Source organism: Oreochromis aureus, linkage group 7 (genome assembly GCF_013358895.1).
Source record: "Oreochromis aureus strain Israel breed Guangdong linkage group 7, ZZ_aureus, whole genome shotgun sequence".
NCBI classification, from domain to species: domain Eukaryota; kingdom Metazoa; phylum Chordata; class Actinopteri; order Cichliformes; family Cichlidae; genus Oreochromis; species Oreochromis aureus.
In genome coordinates this window covers 61,099,360-61,117,241 of record NC_052948.1, presented here as the reverse complement: position 1 = coordinate 61,117,241, position 17,882 = coordinate 61,099,360, and the positions used below count along the sequence as shown (strand labels likewise).

The 17,882-nt window shown below is 40.4% G+C and overlaps 1 protein-coding gene across 1 annotated transcript; it reads left to right on the top strand.

Annotated features, from left to right (window-relative positions):
• Window positions 1-1,133: 1,133 nt before the first annotated feature.
• Window positions 1,134-17,655, top strand: LOC116322531 (carbohydrate sulfotransferase 6-like). The gene is made up of 2 exons (XM_031742621.2): window positions 1,134-1,450; window positions 14,508-17,655. Exon 2 carries the CDS (start codon window positions 14,588-14,590, stop codon window positions 15,785-15,787), a length of 1,200 nt encoding a protein of 399 aa, XP_031598481.2. The 5' UTR covers window positions 1,134-1,450; window positions 14,508-14,587; the 3' UTR covers window positions 15,788-17,655.
• The last annotated feature ends 227 nt before the right edge of the window (window positions 17,656-17,882 follow it).

Genomic DNA, 17,882 nt, shown 5'->3' with positions numbered 1-17,882 from the left:
ACCATCAGAACAGTGTACATCACTGTCACAACAGTGTTTATTTTCATTCAAAGGCTTTATGATTTTTCCTATAATGGCGGGCGGTCTCTAGTCAAAATGCCGGGATGATTTTTTTTTTTGTCCCAGTCCAGCTCTGTATGCAGCTCATCTGCAGTCTGGTGTTACCTACATCTTCCTATTCAGAAGGCAGAATTTCCGAGTTCTGAGTACAATCAAAAGCACCACGACTGCAGTTTTTGTGTTGGATGTAAAAAGCAGGCTAGAATCATAGCGGCGGTCAACGACGGTCCAGGCGTGGGATTTCTCTCGTGGAAATGTGCACATTATTTTTTCCTTTCTATTGGTAGGTGGCACAGTGCACTTGTGGCAAGTAAGCAAGCTAGAAGACCGGCAGTCTGGCTGGGTATCCAGTTACGGAAGCAACACATTAACAAGAGAATTCTGAGTAAAACCAAAGTTACTTTCCCTAGTAACTAGTTACTTTGAAAGTAACGAGTAACTTGAAGTAACTGAGTTACTTTTTTAGAGAAGTAACTAGTAATGTAACTAAGTTACTAATTTAAAGTAACTTACCCAACACTGGTGCAGAGGAAGAGCACTCATCTCTTTGAAACGAAAGAGTGGCCACCCGTGGTGGCCAAAAATAGCAAAACAAATAGAATGTAAATGTTCTAAGGACAATGTCAACTGTCCTCATGCGTCCTCGAGTTTATTGATCCAGTGTCTCTCCTGTTTGCAAAGTTATTTTTGAATAGCAAAGTGACTTGAAAGTGTGTATTTGCCAAAAACTGGACAAATAGACATTTGTTTTTGGTCTACATCTTTTGATTTATTTGAGCTAGCTTAATAAGTCCTAAAGTGAGCTCAAAAGAGGACATCTGTATATTTCCAATGATACCTCATGTGTTTGGGTTGCCTCTTTTAGCTCCAAATTACGGTGGCCCTGAAGTGCAGGACATCACAAAAACGTTAAAATGGAAGACACTTATTTGCTTGGTCTCAGGAGGGTATGTGAAATATGTGAAAGATTGGTTCTAATGTAAGTACAATAACACAGAGTTATAAAGATAGTGGCTGGTGGCTGGAGATAAAATACTGGACCACAGGGCAGTTAACATTAGAGCCTGCTGACCACGCACAAGAGTACATGCTGGGAACGCTGTCTGCCATCGATGCGCCGTAAATGTCGTTTTTACAACTGCTCCGTTATACCCACCCACCTACCTTCCACCACGCTCCTATCTCTGTGACCAGCAGCCCCCGCCCAGCCCTCTGCCACCCCGTCAGCCCTGCACAGCCACCGGCCACGTCTCAAAACTGCGCTTTGTGCACGGCCACTACAAGAAAGTTGACCGAGCAGCTAGTGACCGAGGGCGGCGGAGGAGAGGAGAGCTCAGAGGACTGTGCACAGGCTCCGTTGTCAGACAGCGCGACCGACAACAACATTAAGGTGAGACTTTTTTCCTTTCTCTTTGGTAGAATAAGAGGTAAACAAGACGAATAAACTACAACCCGCTCGCTTCTCTTCGGTTACGACCCGCTTTTCTGCCCATCTTGGTGATCCTTTTACAACAATGTGAAGAAATTCGTCTTTAAAACCGAGCAACGCAAAACTGTAGAGAAACTCAAGAAATCAGTATCCGTGACCACCCAGGTAGGCGCAGGGGACTCCATTACCCCCCGTGTATCCCCTCAAAGTTGGTTTGGTCTGTGCCGTTAAACAATCTTCTGTAATGTGATTACAAGTACCGTCTACAAACCTCTTCAGCCGTTTTTATTCTGTGCTATATTTACCAGATTCCACGGGGTTCATTTGAAGATAGTAAATGAATTAAGTAATTAAAAACTACAAATATTCATGTCACGTTTGCGCTTCACAGACAGACATTACAGGGGCCACACTCTGAGCAGCAGTTGAAGATGTGAGACTCTATCTGTGGTACAAATGAATATATAGCTGAGTTTTTCAAAGATTTTGAAAAAAAAATTCAAATTTTAAAGCTATTAATTCGTCACACTGCCTTTCATTTAAAAATGTTCCTTTTCCCCCAATTATGAAACAGGATTTGACATAATGTTTATAGATATATACAAGAAAGAATTAGGTACTCCTGAGGCTCAGTATTTGAACTAACTGTAAACTCTGACAGGGTTACAGAGGTAATACGAGGAAGCCTGCTCTGTTCAAGTTCCCGTGTCAATCATCCTTAAATACGGGCATTCCTCTATAGTGTTTCCAGTGGGTAGTTGCTAAGATTTCAGCCTTCACCCTTCAGCTGATCTGCAAACACGCAAATCGCTATTCAGTGGAAGAGAGAACAATAATAATAGTAAGTGGATTAAGAGCACTTTGTGACAGTGACAGTGGAGAAATCCACAGCAAAAATATAAAGTTACCAAATAATGTCTGAAAAAAAAAAAGATGCATACCAGCTGACTGGTGCATGGGTACCACTGACCATTACTTATGTGTGCTTTTGTATTAGTGTTAAACTGGTTAAATATTCAAAGGGAGTGGAGATAAAAGACAAAGCAGTTATTGATTACACAAAAGGGTGAATCAGTAACGGCCAAAAACAAAGCAAACCAAGAACACTGGCTTTGTTATTACGTTGTTAGTACTCTAAAAGAAACCACAATTTAATATTTGACAAACACATCAAGGGACTGTGACATCAGAGGAAATACTGTATGTGTCTATGAGTGTTTCAGGTGAGAAGAAATATGAGTCATAATGGCAAAAGTGTTTCTAACGGAGGATAGCTGAGAGACCGGCAAGAACCCATGTAAGCACATCCTTAAGGAACATTTACAATGTGAGGTTTGCAGAAAATAAACAAATCTTATGAGCTGATTTATTTATGATTTATTGGTGGCTGGTGATTTGCTGAATATCAGCATTTATAACAGCTGATACAAAATACAAAAAGAAGATTAGATTAGATAAAACTTTATTAATCCTCTGGGAAATTCTGTTTCCAGTAGCACAGCACCGACAGAAGTTGCAAAAGTATGTAAGCAGAAATAGAAATATACCATATATACACATACATAAACACAGAGACATATATAAATACAGAGTATATAATAGTGATAAATAGAATAAATAGGAACAGGAATACCAGGGAATTGCACATTTCAACTATTTTGAGCCTATCGCACCGTTGAATATAGAAAAATATTGCACAGTGAAAAGGGCACTACAGATGAGTTGTTCCCGCCCTCCTTTGTCCCCCTGTTTCCCCTCCCTCTCCCCTCCAGCGAGGAGTTAAACAGTCTGATGGCGTGTGGGACAAAGGAGTTTTTAAGTCTGTTGGTCCTTGACTTTTGGAGAAGCAACCTGTCACTGAACAGACTCCTCTGGTTGTTTATGACCGTGTGCAGAGGATGCCCATCATTGTCAATAATGTCCAACAGTTTCTTTAAAAAGAAAGAAGAGGTGGAAAAAACACACATGAATAATGTTTGTCCTTGTGCTCTTTACCCCTTGAGAGGCTGCTAGCAGTAACACTTGAAGCTCTTCTGTGATGTTTCAGGCCTGGTTACAGAACAAAACGACCGGGTTTGAATCAGAAGTTAGTGAAGGTGGTCTCCGCTTGCGCAGCTATCCATTGAAAAACCTAAAAACTACTATGTATATACTGAAGTGTAAAAACTTGTCATTAAGGCTACAGCGGTGGTTGTCAAATGTCATCTTGGGGGAATGACTTAGGTCTTTGACCCTGTTGGCAACACACACAAACGGAGCAACCAGCTGTCTGATTTTTAAATCACTAATCTTGGTATTCGTCTTAAAACTTCTGTATTGTTCGTGGTTTAATGTTAATCTGAGTAAGTGATAAAGTATGGAACAGGAATGACTGCACCAATCCAGCTTTTTCCAGCATAGATTACGAGTATGTGCTCACACAGGAATTCTGATGAGTTAAGAGGCAGTAATCCTCACTGTGGGAAGGACACTGGGATCCTTCTTGTGTAAGGAAACATCAAACTTCACTTCTTAACTTTGTATAAAAAGTTAAGAAGTGAAGTACATTTTGAAGTGAAGTAGATCTTTGAGTACATTTTTACAAAATTACACGCCTGGGATAAATAAAATAATAGTAATAATTAAGAATAAAATCGCTCATTTATTTGCACATTATAAAATGTGTGACGGTCTTTACTGCACCCTGCTGTCAGAGCAGGGGAAGGAGACTGGTGTAATAGGAAGCAGGCGAAATGAGATAATTTCAATTTTAATTAAGATTATCAACACTTTATGTCACTGTGAGTGCAGTAAAAGCCTCCCAACATGTGTTAAAGCAAACAGAGCAAGAGAGAAGCCAACAAAGAAGGCATTGTTGTTGGAGATTTTCACTTGAGTCATCCCACTTGGCAACAGTTTGATAGGCATTTAACTGAAAACCACTGCAAATATGTAAAGAAAAGCTGTTGATGCAGCATGCTTGGAATACCTCCTGACTGTTTCCTCCATGCTATATTAGCTCTGCTGCTGGTAACAGGTGCACTGCTTCTGCTATGTAGAGATATAAATGCAGAGCAACAATGAACTGAATATGACTGAACCTGTGTCCAGTATCAGATTGTGCATCCATAGAAGGGATTATAATAACGTGGAGTTTACCAGCAGAGGGAGAAAAAACCCGTAGAATATCAAAACATACATTTTTGAAAGTACAGACAGGGACAATGGGCACTTTTCACTGTTTTTAACATTTGGCTTCATTTCAGCTGTTTGCAGTTTAGAGATTTACTCTTTTCCACGGTTGGCTGACGGGCCAACATCAGCACAAGATCACCCACAAACTGGTGGGTGATCTCCTTCTCCCGGGTACAAACCAGGGATCTTTTGCTTGTTTGGCCAATGTGTGAACAACTACGTCAAAACTGAGCAAATGTTTATTTTTACTTTTCAGAAATAAGTACGGTTCAGGGTCACAAAGAGTATAGATGTTTGTGATAGGCCAGCTTGAAAGGCTCATTGATTTTGTTTATACACATATCAGCTCAAATCTTTTTTCATATGTTTAAGAAGCTTTTTAGAGTCAGATCTGTACACTTACAAGATACAGAGTGGTCTAAAGAGCACTCTGCAGCTCTTATATGCATTCCATTACCAACTACAAACATCAGAAACTGCAATTAAAGAATAGCCACCTTCATCGCAGACTTCATGAACAAAGCGAGTGATTTAGTTTGAGTGGATTGTTGAGGAGGATATGCTGGCTGTGTGGTTTATTTATCCACTGATCAAGCAGCTGCAACACATCCCGAAACAACCCTGAGAGCCTGTGTTCTTTCATGCACACAGAGCTGAGCAGGACGAGCAGCGGCTTTCTCAGAAATGATCATCACAAGGAAAGGTTGCAGCTGGCGCAGCTCGCTATGCAGGTGCAATTATGTATGCTTCTTTGCAGATGAATATCTTAAGTGTTTCCTGCACATGGACTCTGCTGGCAAACAGAAAGAGACGCATCTGTTTCCAGATTCATTCTCCCTGCAAACAAACAGTGCACGAGCAGCTGCACGCAAGACGTCACACGATGTCTGCACATGTGACGCTGCAGATCCTTGTATACACAAGGTGCGTGTGTATAATATCACGCAGTCATAAATTATATAAATCCAGATGAAGGATGGGGGTTTAGAAGCATTTATCTTTTACTTACTGCTCCATCAGTCAGTGTGCTGTCTAGTCTATTCAACCCATAAACAGGAGATAAAGTCTTAACATGTCAGCACCTTCAGCTCATGAGTAGTAAAACCTAACAGGCGGGGTAATACCTAATATTAAGTTTGTTCTTCGTACAGCCTGGTCAGGGCCGTGCTCTACAATAAAGCTGCAGTCATGCTACAAGATTTCATACTGTTCATCAGATATCACCAAACACACAAGCTGTTCCTGCACAGTTTGGTATACAGGGTGTGTGACATGCACTGGATATGTCATGTACACTTGTGGTTAGAGTTTCTAATCATAGAGTTATGGTTTGAAGTAAAGAAAGACTGTAGGAAAGGTAATATCAATAAACTGGAAACTTAAAGCTCATCATTTTTAAGATTTTATTAATAGATACAATGCGTTGCTTAAGTTCTCCAGTTATTTCTTACTGCCATTCAGATCAGTTTAAATGTTGTGCATGTGCAGGCTGTTAGTTAATCCTAGGGAACTGTGTTAAAGTTTACAACTGTACTAAACTTTTGGTGAACTGTGAGGTTCACACGGTTTTCAGATATACATCACTGGTGTTTTGAGACTTTTCATATCAACATGTCAAAACATGTCAAATGTCTGCTCAGAAATGTTTGAGCACTTGCTTTTGCACTTGTACTGAGCATCTATCTCTTTTACAAAGAACCAGAAGCAGTCAACCATCACGCTCAGATTACACTGTCCGCGGTATCAGTCTTTCCAACATTTTGTTATCTTTTATCTTTCCCCATGCTCATCATTGACCTTGCCCAGATTTAGGTAAACAAAAGTTCATCTTTAGTGACATTTTGCACTCTTTAGCTTATTTGCTTTCAGAATAATTCTCTGCTCTGTGATTCCGAAGTAAAATTTGGACAACCTGCAGTAATTCTTCCCAGGGTGCTGATTCCCTTGGCCTCGGGTTCCTTTTGAACTCATCGTCAAGTATCAGTTCACAGATTTTAGAACCAACAAAATGATCTTCCTTAATTTTAAGCTCACTTTCTATGTAGAGCACACTTATTTTCCGGGACATTATTTTTGAAATGAGTCGCTGTTTCTGTCCAGGCATCATAGGTGTCCAATACTTGGAACATAACTAAAAATGGGCCATGCAAGACAAAAAGAGACAAAAAGTCAGTTAGTGAAATTTTTTAAAGTACAGGTGAAAGAATCCCAGCAGCAAAATGCCAGTGTATCCTCTTATATAGAATCATATTTATAGACTTCATTTGTCTAGGGGCAGTGCAGGTCTGCTGATAGGCCTCACTACAAACAAAACAGCTCCATCGAAGTCACAGTACAAAATAATTTGGCTATTATGAGATGAATAATTTTTTTCCTACTGCTCCATCGCACCTGATCTGCTCCACCACCTACAAAACCATTATAGTTTTATATGTGGTTTGTCCCGCTTTAGTTTCACTGATGCCAAGCTTAACACAGATCACGATCACTCCTCTTCACGTAGGTTGAGAAGTTTCCAGTATAAACGTTCTTTATATTTCTAACAGAAATGTTGTTGAACTTGGGCAGCATTTGAGACAGTTCACATTCTGCAAGGATGTCCCTGTTCATGACACTGCTAGCTTGTTAGTATTTCAAATGAAAGGGCAAATTTTCATACAGCCTCAGGCAGTTTTGCATGAGATGGAGTGCACCATGCTTGCTGCTTTCAGCAGTTAAATGTCATTTAACAGCATCTTTTCTAGTGAGGGTAGAAAGCCTGATGGGATTTTCTTTTTTTCTTTTTTTGCTGATTCAACACTTCAGTCTTATTAGTACAAAGTACAAAGTTATCTGAAATTTCACATTACCTGGCATTATCGCCTCTACATCAGAGCTGCACCCACATGCCAGTATGTGGAAGTGCATTACAGTTGTCCTGGTTTAAGCAAGAGACTTGTACAGATATTTTAGTGTTTAGTTTAGTTTAGTTAGAAAATAATACAATAAAATCCTGTCTTTTGGTACCGTAGAGCAGTGTTTCCCAACCCAACCATATTTCACATTAGAAAAATCACACAACACACCACCAAACAGAAATGACACAAAAAGCATACTGATAATTTTTTTGCACGCACAAGGTGTAGCGGATTTAGCTCAGTTTGTCCCCAGTATACCATTTTTGCTTTCATCTCCTGCACCAGTACTCGTGCTGGGCCTTCATCTGTGCCGGAATTTTCTCCAGGACCCAGATCAGATTGACTACTTTTTCTTTTCACATATTTATCTATTGCTATTACATGCTGCGTTTTGTCACTCACAGCATGACTATTATGTAATTTCTTCAACCAATTTAAATAGAGCAGTTAGTTGTACTGCCCTCCGGTGGAAAATTGTTCTGCCCGTAACTCACACTCATCGCTTAGAGCAGACCTTCCCAAAGTGTGGGGCCCGCCCCCTAGGGGGGGCGGCATGAAAAGCAAAAAAAACAAAAAACAAACAAACAACGCTTAGACACTGCTAGCATGGGGCGCCCACACAAACGGAAAGCAGGAGATGAAGCATAGCTGAATATGTTTCCAAACCAACTTCATTCTAAGCCAAAGACTAGAAAATATGGTGAAGCATATCTTCCCTTTGGTTTCACCTGCACAAGTGCCAAGGTAGGTCTCCCCTGCAGAATTGGGTTTCCCTGCGTCGGGAGCAGCGCTGGGCTCTCCAAATCATGGACAAACAGTATCCCACATTCTTTGATTTTTAGTTCACAAACGCTTAATGACTAACTACTCCTGACATTTTGGACATGTTAGCTCTTTATGCAATAAAGTTACAGCGGGATACAAATAATATCAGGCTCATCCTACCACGATTTTTTCCCCCTGTCTAAATCACGGACAAACAGTATCCCACAGCTGTTTATGTTTTTGAACCCATTTTGCACAGAGAGGCATTTTTTGAAAAATGTATTGACAGCAATGTTGAATATTATTACACAGGAAAACAACAACTACACGTAAAATAATTACACCGTGACGCCTCTGCCTTTCTAAATGGAGGGACAGTAACTGCGTGTGTATGTAAGCGTGTAAAACCTGCAGATAGTCAGATTAACAGTAACAGTATTTTGTCTCTATCTGCCATTCTGCAATTCATCTCGTGTAAACAATAACGTGGCGCACAGCGTGACGTGAAAAAAGGCACATACCTTTGACGTTGCCTGACGAACCTCGTCCACACGTAAACGCAAAAAAGGAGTTTTAAAAATTTTTTGTTTTCGGTGATTCCAAACGCCGTTTACGTGTTGACGAAACAGCTGCGCTTTCAAAAATACCCGTGTAGGTGCGGACTTAGCATAAAAGAGTTAGTAGTGTATTTTCTTACTACCTGTAATTTATTGCGGATTACTCGTATTTGCTTAATTGTTTACTAAATGTTTGAGGTGTGAAATAAACCGCAATGGAGCAAAATATGGCTGTATGTGGTTGGAGGATGTGTTTGTGCGTGTGCGTGCGCGCGTGCACGCGCGAGAGGGGGGCGAACATTTTTCTTGTAAAACAAAGGGGGGCCCAGCAAATAAAGTTTGGGAACCACTGGCTTAGAGTACTAATCAGGTGGAACCAGATAATCTTCCACGGCACACCTATGCCCCGCGGCACAGTGGTTGGGAAACACTGCCGTAGAGTAAATGTGGTTTGAGAAATTTCTGTTTTTTAAGATTATTTTTTGCATTCATCTGAGAGAGTAGGGGGGAAGAGTATGCAGGAAGGAAGGGGAGACACACAGCAAAGGGCTGCTGATTGGACCTTGGCTACTGGATTTCAGCTGTAAGGGCACCTGCTCACCCCATTGAGCTAAACACAGGTTACTCAGAAAGTAGGGGGTTCTTGAGGGAATAGGACCAGCTACTAACAAGACTGTAATTTTCTTAGGCTTTAGCTTTTGTTATCAGCTAAAAGTCGAGCCCAGCGTGAGTTATCGGGTGGATGAGTAAATGCTTGTCTTAAAATATTCAAGTTGAACTGGATCTTTGATACTTTCATCCACCAGGGGAGGCTCGAGCCTATCCCAGCTACCGGGACAGGTTGCCAATCTGACGCAGGGCTAACACAGAGAGACACAGCCATTCACATCTATGGAAAATTTAGAATCACTAGTTAACCTGACCACACTCACTCTGGATTGTGTGAGGAAGCCACAGTACCCAGCAATATGCAAACTCTACACAGAAAGGCCCCAGCTTGATGAGTTAAACTCGGGTCCTTATTGCTGTGAGTGTCAGGTGGCTAACCCCCATGTAACCTGATACTTTCAAATAAACTAAATGCAGTTTTATTCATATAGCACTACATCACATAAACACCTTAAGGCACTTAATATATAAGGTAAAGACCCTACAGTAATACACAGAAAACCCCAACAACCAGAAGACCCAGAGAAACAGAGAGAGCAGGAATACAGTAGTGACTAATACCTGTGTATTAGCTTGTGTCACGCACTGTTTAGACAGATTACGGCACACTATCATGATTTGCTTCAGTCGGAACTTCCTGTACTTGCTGGCAGGAGAATGGTGCCAGTATTTTCAACTGGCATCAGGTGACAGCAAGTTCACCGCTTTCCCATCATAAGCTGCTGGTGAGGTGACACAGCTCACATGTCAGCATGTTGCGTTATAATGGAACAGCAGGGGAGAGATCAGAGTTTTGTCCTTGATCAGTTTGAAAGTATGCAAAGAGATTTGCGCTTTAATCACAATAAATGTAATCATTTAAAAGTGTCCAAGAGTTAAAACTTTGCTAAAATCATCTCATGTGTGACAAAGTAATGATAAAGCAGATCTTTTATTTTATTTGAAAATTTTATTTAATTTAAATACAACCCTTAACCCTTAAAAAGTACACTGACCAGCTACATTAAAACCTTATGGTCACAGTGGCACATATCAAGGTGCAATGAAGTTCTCCTGCAGCAACCAGTGACACAAATACCAACAACATGCATTGAATGTCCCATAATCCACCACTTTGCTTTTAAATATCACAGAATTTTCAGCACAGCCTTTGTTTTCAATATACGTGCAATGGTGCAGTGGAAATGCTTCAAACATTTCAAGATACCCCTGACAGAGGCAGAGGAAAGCACAGCACATTCTGTAAGGTCTCAGATATATGAAAATGAATCTTGTATATAAAGAATGCCTTTATATAAAGTTTAAACTGGTTAAACTGACAAATGTTGTAGAACACACCTTAAAATAATAATATTAAGTTGAGTGGGTGGTGGTTTTTCGGAATCCATGTGATTTCGTAATGGAAGCTGCTTACAATAGGCTGTGACGATGGATGCATGTACGTATGTGTAGAAAAAAACTAGGTAAACATGCATTCAGGTAATACAGCATTACTAACGCAGAAGTACAACAGGAAGAATTTCCAAAAACGATGTCTAAGAATCTTATCTGCTTATCTGTTTTATCTTTATTAAAAATGTGCGTGAGACCATGAATGACTCACGACTTTCAGTTAAAAATAAACACAACTGAATCTAAACCTGAAAAGGTAATGAATGGATTTGAATACCTTTTCGTGGTTTTTGTTGTTGTCCCGGAAATACCAAACCAATGTCTGACAGTGTTGTAAACAACAGTGTGCAGTACGTGACTTTGTCAGGTACAGTCAGTGCATGATGTGGTACAATAAAATTTTAAAAGTGTGAGGAGTGATCTTTAATTCATAAGCTGTCAGTCTCCTTGAAATATTATTAGCAACACCCCACTTTTTCCAGTTATTTACTGCAATTCAAGTCGTTTAAGTCCAATGAATAGGTTGAAATGGTACAAAGATAAGTGAAAAATGATGTACATTTCAGAATTATGCAAAAAGGCCTTTTTCAGGGAACACAAAATGGGTTAACAATTTAAAGCTGTTCTGCAGCAATGGAGGTTAATCAAGCCTTGATAGTTGGTGCTACTAGTTCCTACAGGTGTTCCAACTTTTCTCGATTATTTCCAACCCCCTCTGTCTGCATAAAAGCAGTGTTGGAACACACTGTAGAACCATACCCTCGTGAGCATCAGTTGAACAGTATCGTACTGCAGAAAGTAGTGTGTTGCTACAAAAATGGCGAAAAAGGAAATTAACAATGGAAGAGAGACAGACCATCACAACATTTAAAAAAGCAAGTCTTTCCTAAAGATAAATTGCAAGGAAGTCAAGGTGTCAGTGAGTATAGTTTCCTTCACCATCAAAAAGCACTCAGAAACTGGGCAGAAAAATGACAGGAAGAGGTCTGGCAGACCCAAAGCCACAGCTGAATCAGAGGACAAGTTTCTGAGAGTTAACAGCTTGCGTTATAGGTGGTATCGTGCAAGATCAATCAATTGGAGACCAGAACAACAAACGACGGAGGCACCAGACAAGTGCAATCAAACGATGAGTTTATTAACACCGGAGAGGAAACATCAGCATATGTCTTCCTCTGACAAAAATACATTGAATGCTGGTTTTATAGCATAGAAAATTAACGCCCACACATACACGTCAACACAGGTCAAAAATACATTCTGTACAGTCATTGTTTACAGACACGGGTACATCTTGTACATCTCTAATAACTATAAACAGACATGTAACTTCTCTTTTCTATAACACTTGCCTTTTAAGGTAATAAACTTCAAGCTTCAGGGTCTCTAAGGGCTAATAATTGACCCTCGTCATCAATCACTAAGTAGACAGGATTGGCGCAGGTCTCAAAGAAAAGCAGAAGACACTTGGGCCCTCGCTCAGGCCTGCTACTAGATTAATATGTGTATTGTAAGCATGCATGCAATTAACCTGCTATGTTCTCATCTTCCCTCAACATGTATCACCTGGACACTCTCACCAGTGAAGCTTAAAACCCTCTGGGATGGAACATCAACTCCAAATCAGCACAGATATGCAATGTGTATAAAATGAACTAAACCTGTGAATAGAATGAATGTGATGACAAACATATTCAATGCAATATGAACCCTGTAAGAAATATTACTGATAAAATAATACTGTAAAACATGTTCTTAATGCATTTATCATAAAGCAGATTATATGATAGCAATAAAAGAATCTCTGAATCCTAACAGCGGCTCACAGGACAAAAGCTTCAAGTAGAGATTAATAGAGGTTGTAGTAAGCAAGTCTCAGTTTCAACTGTGGAGAGAAGACTTCAAGCTGCAGGTTTGACAGGACGAGTTGCAGCAAAAAAGCCATTGCTAAGACGTCAGAATAAGAATCAAAAGGATGAATCATAATTTGAAATTTTCATCACGTGGAATCTTTGTACGCCGTCGAGTAGGCGAAAGGATTGTGTGGAATTCAACTGTCAAACATTGAGGAGGAAGCGTGATGGTCTGAGGCTGTTTTGCTGGATCCAGGGTTGAGTGAGAGGCACCGTGAACCAAACGGCTACCACAGCATTCTACAGCACGCTAACTCGCTAACGGAGATTTGCTGCGTTAATGCGGTTATGGTGTTAACGTCATTTTAACGAGATCAACACTGACAGCACCAGTATATTTATATACAGGCTATAATAGATATAGTCTAGTGACTTAGTCTGATTGGCTGAGTGTCATTTGAATCATTTTTAACCATTGAAACTTGCATAGCTTATAATTTGATACAAGCTTTTCAGACATCTTTCTAAAATTTTTAAGATGAGAATTTTCATGAAAACAAAACTGTAATAGACTAACAACCTCATGAGTTTCTCAGTATCTCAGATTATTAGAATGTTTTGTCAGATAAATGATAAAAGTACAATACAGAAATGTGTTGAAAGTGTATTTATACAGTCATTACTTGGTTGGGACGTATTTGCCATGAATTACGGCATCTGTGTGGTGTGGCAGGGAGTTGCACCTTGTTGCACTGCTGAGGTTCTACGTCAGGCTAATCAAACACAGTAAAGACATGCAAACCTTTTGGTAGTAGTTTTTGAACTGAGGGCAGTGGTGACGTTGCTGGAAAAGGTGAACAGCATGCCCATAAAGCTTGTCAGGAGATATAAGCATGAAGTGTTCACACATCTCCTGGGAGATGCTGTGTTGGCTTTGGACTTGATGAAACAGCAGAGGACATAGTATCGCAAACCATTCAAACACCTTGAGTCCTGTCCTCTCTTCGTCCAGATGCTATGAGCCTGAATGCAAAATTTTAGTTTCACCTGAAAAAAGGTTTTCATGCTTCCATACAGCACTCTGAACAACCAATCTTTTCGGTGAGGACATTCCGGGGCTCTTTGTAAATGATGTCGATGATCATTTGGACAATTGTGACATCAGCAGTTGTCACTGTGATTGTGGTTTTAATACTAAACTAAACAGAGAAATACACACTATTCATACGCAAACTTTGAATTAAATATGCTAACACTTTCAGATACTAAATTTCTGTTTTTCATGAGCCATAAGCCATTATCAACAAAAATAAAACAAAAAATAAAATATTTCACTTTACATGTAATATAAAAAACAGACGCTTTTCACAACATTGAAAGTTGAACAAGGCCTCATTTACTGGAGCATGTATAACTAGTCTTTAAGTAAAATTAACCTACTTTATTTATTATTAGAGCTTTTCATAAGATAAAAAGTGATAGCTAAACTCATCTTTTCTTAATCAATATAGTGTCACTATTAATGTCAGGTCATTTATAAGAGACAGAGTTAGTATGTGGGTCTCTCCTTGTGTAACACATGCTTGATAATGCCATTATTCCTACAAAGATGGGAAGTGCAAGAGATTTTGAGTACTGTATAAAAATGAACATCAAATCTTGCATATGAATTTCTCTCTCTCTCTCTGTCTGTCTTGCTTTTTTAATGCAGCAAAAGAGACACAGCTCAACACAGGACCAAAGAGAGAAGGATTCACACGAAGCACGACTGACTGACAACAGGTGACAGCCATGATGCCACGCTACAGAGTGAACTGCAGCACCATGACATTCCTGGTGATCCTACAGGGAGCAGCAGTAGTGCTGTTCTGCAGCTGGTATGTCCAACTCAGCCCCTGTGACCCACCCCCATCCAATGCCAAAGTCCACGTTCTGCTGCTGTCATCGTGGAGATCAGGTTCATCCCTCATGGGCCAGGTGTTCAGTCAGCACCCGTCTGTCTTCTACCTTATGGAGCCCGGTTGGCATGTGTGGACCAAGCTGCAGAAAAATGGTGCACAGGCGCTTCGAATGGCAGTGAGGGATCTCTTACGGAGCCTGTTCCAGTGTGACTTTTCAGTGATGGAGTCCTACCTTCCAGAGAACCACAATGTGTCGTCCTTGTTTATGTGGAGTCACAGTCGAGCTCTGTGCTCGCCTCCAGTCTGTCCTCTCACGCCACGTGATCAGTTCAGCAACCAGACTTTGTGCCTAGAGAAATGTGGTGCTGAGGGACTGCAGAGTGTAGAGCAGGCGTGTAACTCTTACTCTCATGTGGTGTACAAAGATGTGCGGCTCTTTGAACTGGAATCACTTTATCCACTTTTGCAGGACCCAAACTTAGATCTCCGCATCATCCACTTGGTCCGAGACCCACGGGCAGTGGTGCGGTCTAGGGAAGAGTCAGCCAGGGCCTTTGTCAGTGATAATGCTATCGTCTTGGAACAGAAACGCATCAAGGAAGCAGAGGTACAGTATCAGGTCATGCAGGAGATCTGTCGCAGCCATGTGCGTATCAACGAGAGGGCGGTCGTGAAGCCACCTCCATTTCTAAAAGGCCGTTACAAATTGGTTCGCTATGAGGACATGGCACGCAACCCACTCCAGGAGATCAATGCCATGTATCAGTTTGTAGGTCTGGAGATGACCACGCAACTGGCCACATGGATCTACCAGGTGACCCATGGAAAAGGCAAAGGCTCTGTTAAAGAGGCCTTCAAGATCACCTCAAGGAGTGCTACCAATGTCTCCCAGGCTTGGCGCACCATGCTGCCACACAACAAGGTCAAACGAATCCAAGAAGTGTGTAAAGGGGCAATGTCATTGCTCGGGTACAGGACGGTGAACACCGAAAAGGAACAGAAGAGGCTCAACATAGATCTCCTGGTGCCACGGGAACCCTATCAGTTCAGTTGGTTGCCTGATAAAACACAGCATCCTAACAACAGTTAGAACTGGAATGACAAAGATTTGTTAAAACAGGAATAAAAACAGACTTTTTCACAGATGGACTACTCAAACGACTGGATGAGGGTAACACCCTGCCCTGGTCCCCCTGGTTTGAGGACCAAAGCCAATAATACCAAAACTAAAAGCATAAAGAAGGCCAAAAGTAAGAAATCAAACTAATCAAGACTAGGTTTGCTGTGGCTGTCAGTTGCTGTCAGGGGAATGACTGCTGTAGACACAGTTTTTGAAGTGGCCAGTTGACAATGGGGGCCAATCAGCAGCTGCCATGTTGAAGCCAACTCAAAACAGCTCACCCAATCAGACAAGGGACTTGTAGAGACTCTTAAAGGGACAGACCATACACAAAAACAGTCCACAGACATACTGACACACCGATTTATGACAAAATATGTCCTAGGCCGTAACACAACCAAAATCCTAATTTAAACAGTGTCACAATAAACACATAGAGCTGGCCAAGGCTATTGCATGCCACATTGTTTTAAGCACATGCATCAAACCATTGTCTCCTGAAGGCTCGATTCATGATAATGATGCTATTTTATGCTTTCTAGTAGCTACTCTCGCCCTTCCAATTCCTTATGTGCACCTCAAGGACAGCCGAGTCTTATAGAACAAAGAAATACAGCTGTTTCCTATGCAAAGTCTTTAATGGTGCAACACGATGTATAAATACTGACCAACCTCCAAGTATCACCAGCACCTGATGTGTTAACGCGCTAACAGCACTTAGACCTGAAGGACTACTCATTTGGCTGCTCATATCTTTTTCTCATGCTCATGGTGTGAGAAAAGTTAAGAACCTGCAGAGAGCCGTGAGAAAATGCATTAGCACAATGAAACTTACCTACCCTCTCTTAGCGATGTTCATGTTATTAATATGGTACAGCCAGGAAACTCAATAACTGGACTCAAGCTTAATTCATCCCTCAGTAAAAAGTGCAATCACCACACACCCCACAATATAAAAAAACAGGTACTGACAAAAAGTTGTGTTTTTTTGCTGTTACTAAAACCTGCCATAAATGTTGCCCTAAAATGGAGTCAGTCTGCTGTTTGTCTGCTATTGAATGTCTGACACATCAAAAGATATTGATGTAAATGACAAAAGTCTCCCAGCTTGGACTAGATTATCTGCTACTTCTCAGACCTGCTCTCAGCTCAGAATTAACCGTGTTATTTTGCATTCTGGCTCCATTTAAGTGCCTGAGAATTTAAACATTATTTCTTTACTCCCACTTGAAACTCCACAGTGATGAAGTCAGATCTTAACAGAACAGATGCTTCCATGATGTATTGTAGCTATGAAGGGATACATTCATGTAGGAGTGGAATTCACATGTTTACTTAAACTGGATAAAAGTGCTCAGTGTCTTTATTTACATTTGTTTACAGGACCTGTCTACTTTATTGATTAATACTTGATTACACTGAAATGTCTTTTAATGAGTAGCAAATGTTAAATCACGTTGATTTAAATCTTTATGGTAAGATAAAAAGGATAAATTAACTACTGCTAATCGTGTTTAGGGTGCTTTGTAGTAAAAAATGTACATTAATTTTTTTTAAATGCATAAAAAAAATCATCAAAGGTTTCCGTTAAAGATGGACTTCAGCTATAACTTGGTGTGAGTTTTGTGTTTCATATATGATGAGTGTTCTGATCGAAACAATATCTTCACTTTTTTGGAAATTTGCTATACTATTGGACAGAAGGGTTTTACACCTCGGAGTAAAATACACAACAAAATATTGTTTATTTGAAATGATATGTACTCTGATTTAAGGTTTATTTCATCAATGGGAACTTTAAATGGGTTATTCTACTCATTAAAAACACTGGTTTTGAATATCTTTTGCTCTGGTTTGGGTCTCTTTTATATTAAATATTAAATACACAGACACAAGATCTCAAGACGAAACTAGTGCTCTCCAGTTCGAAGGGACTTAAATGGATGGGTGGTTCAGGAAGCTCGGAGCAGAGCAAATAGTAGTGGAAAAAATTCGAGGCAAGTCTTGACGTGAAACTGAACATGCATTGCAGAATAACACTACTAATCATGTGACCATAGAGCCA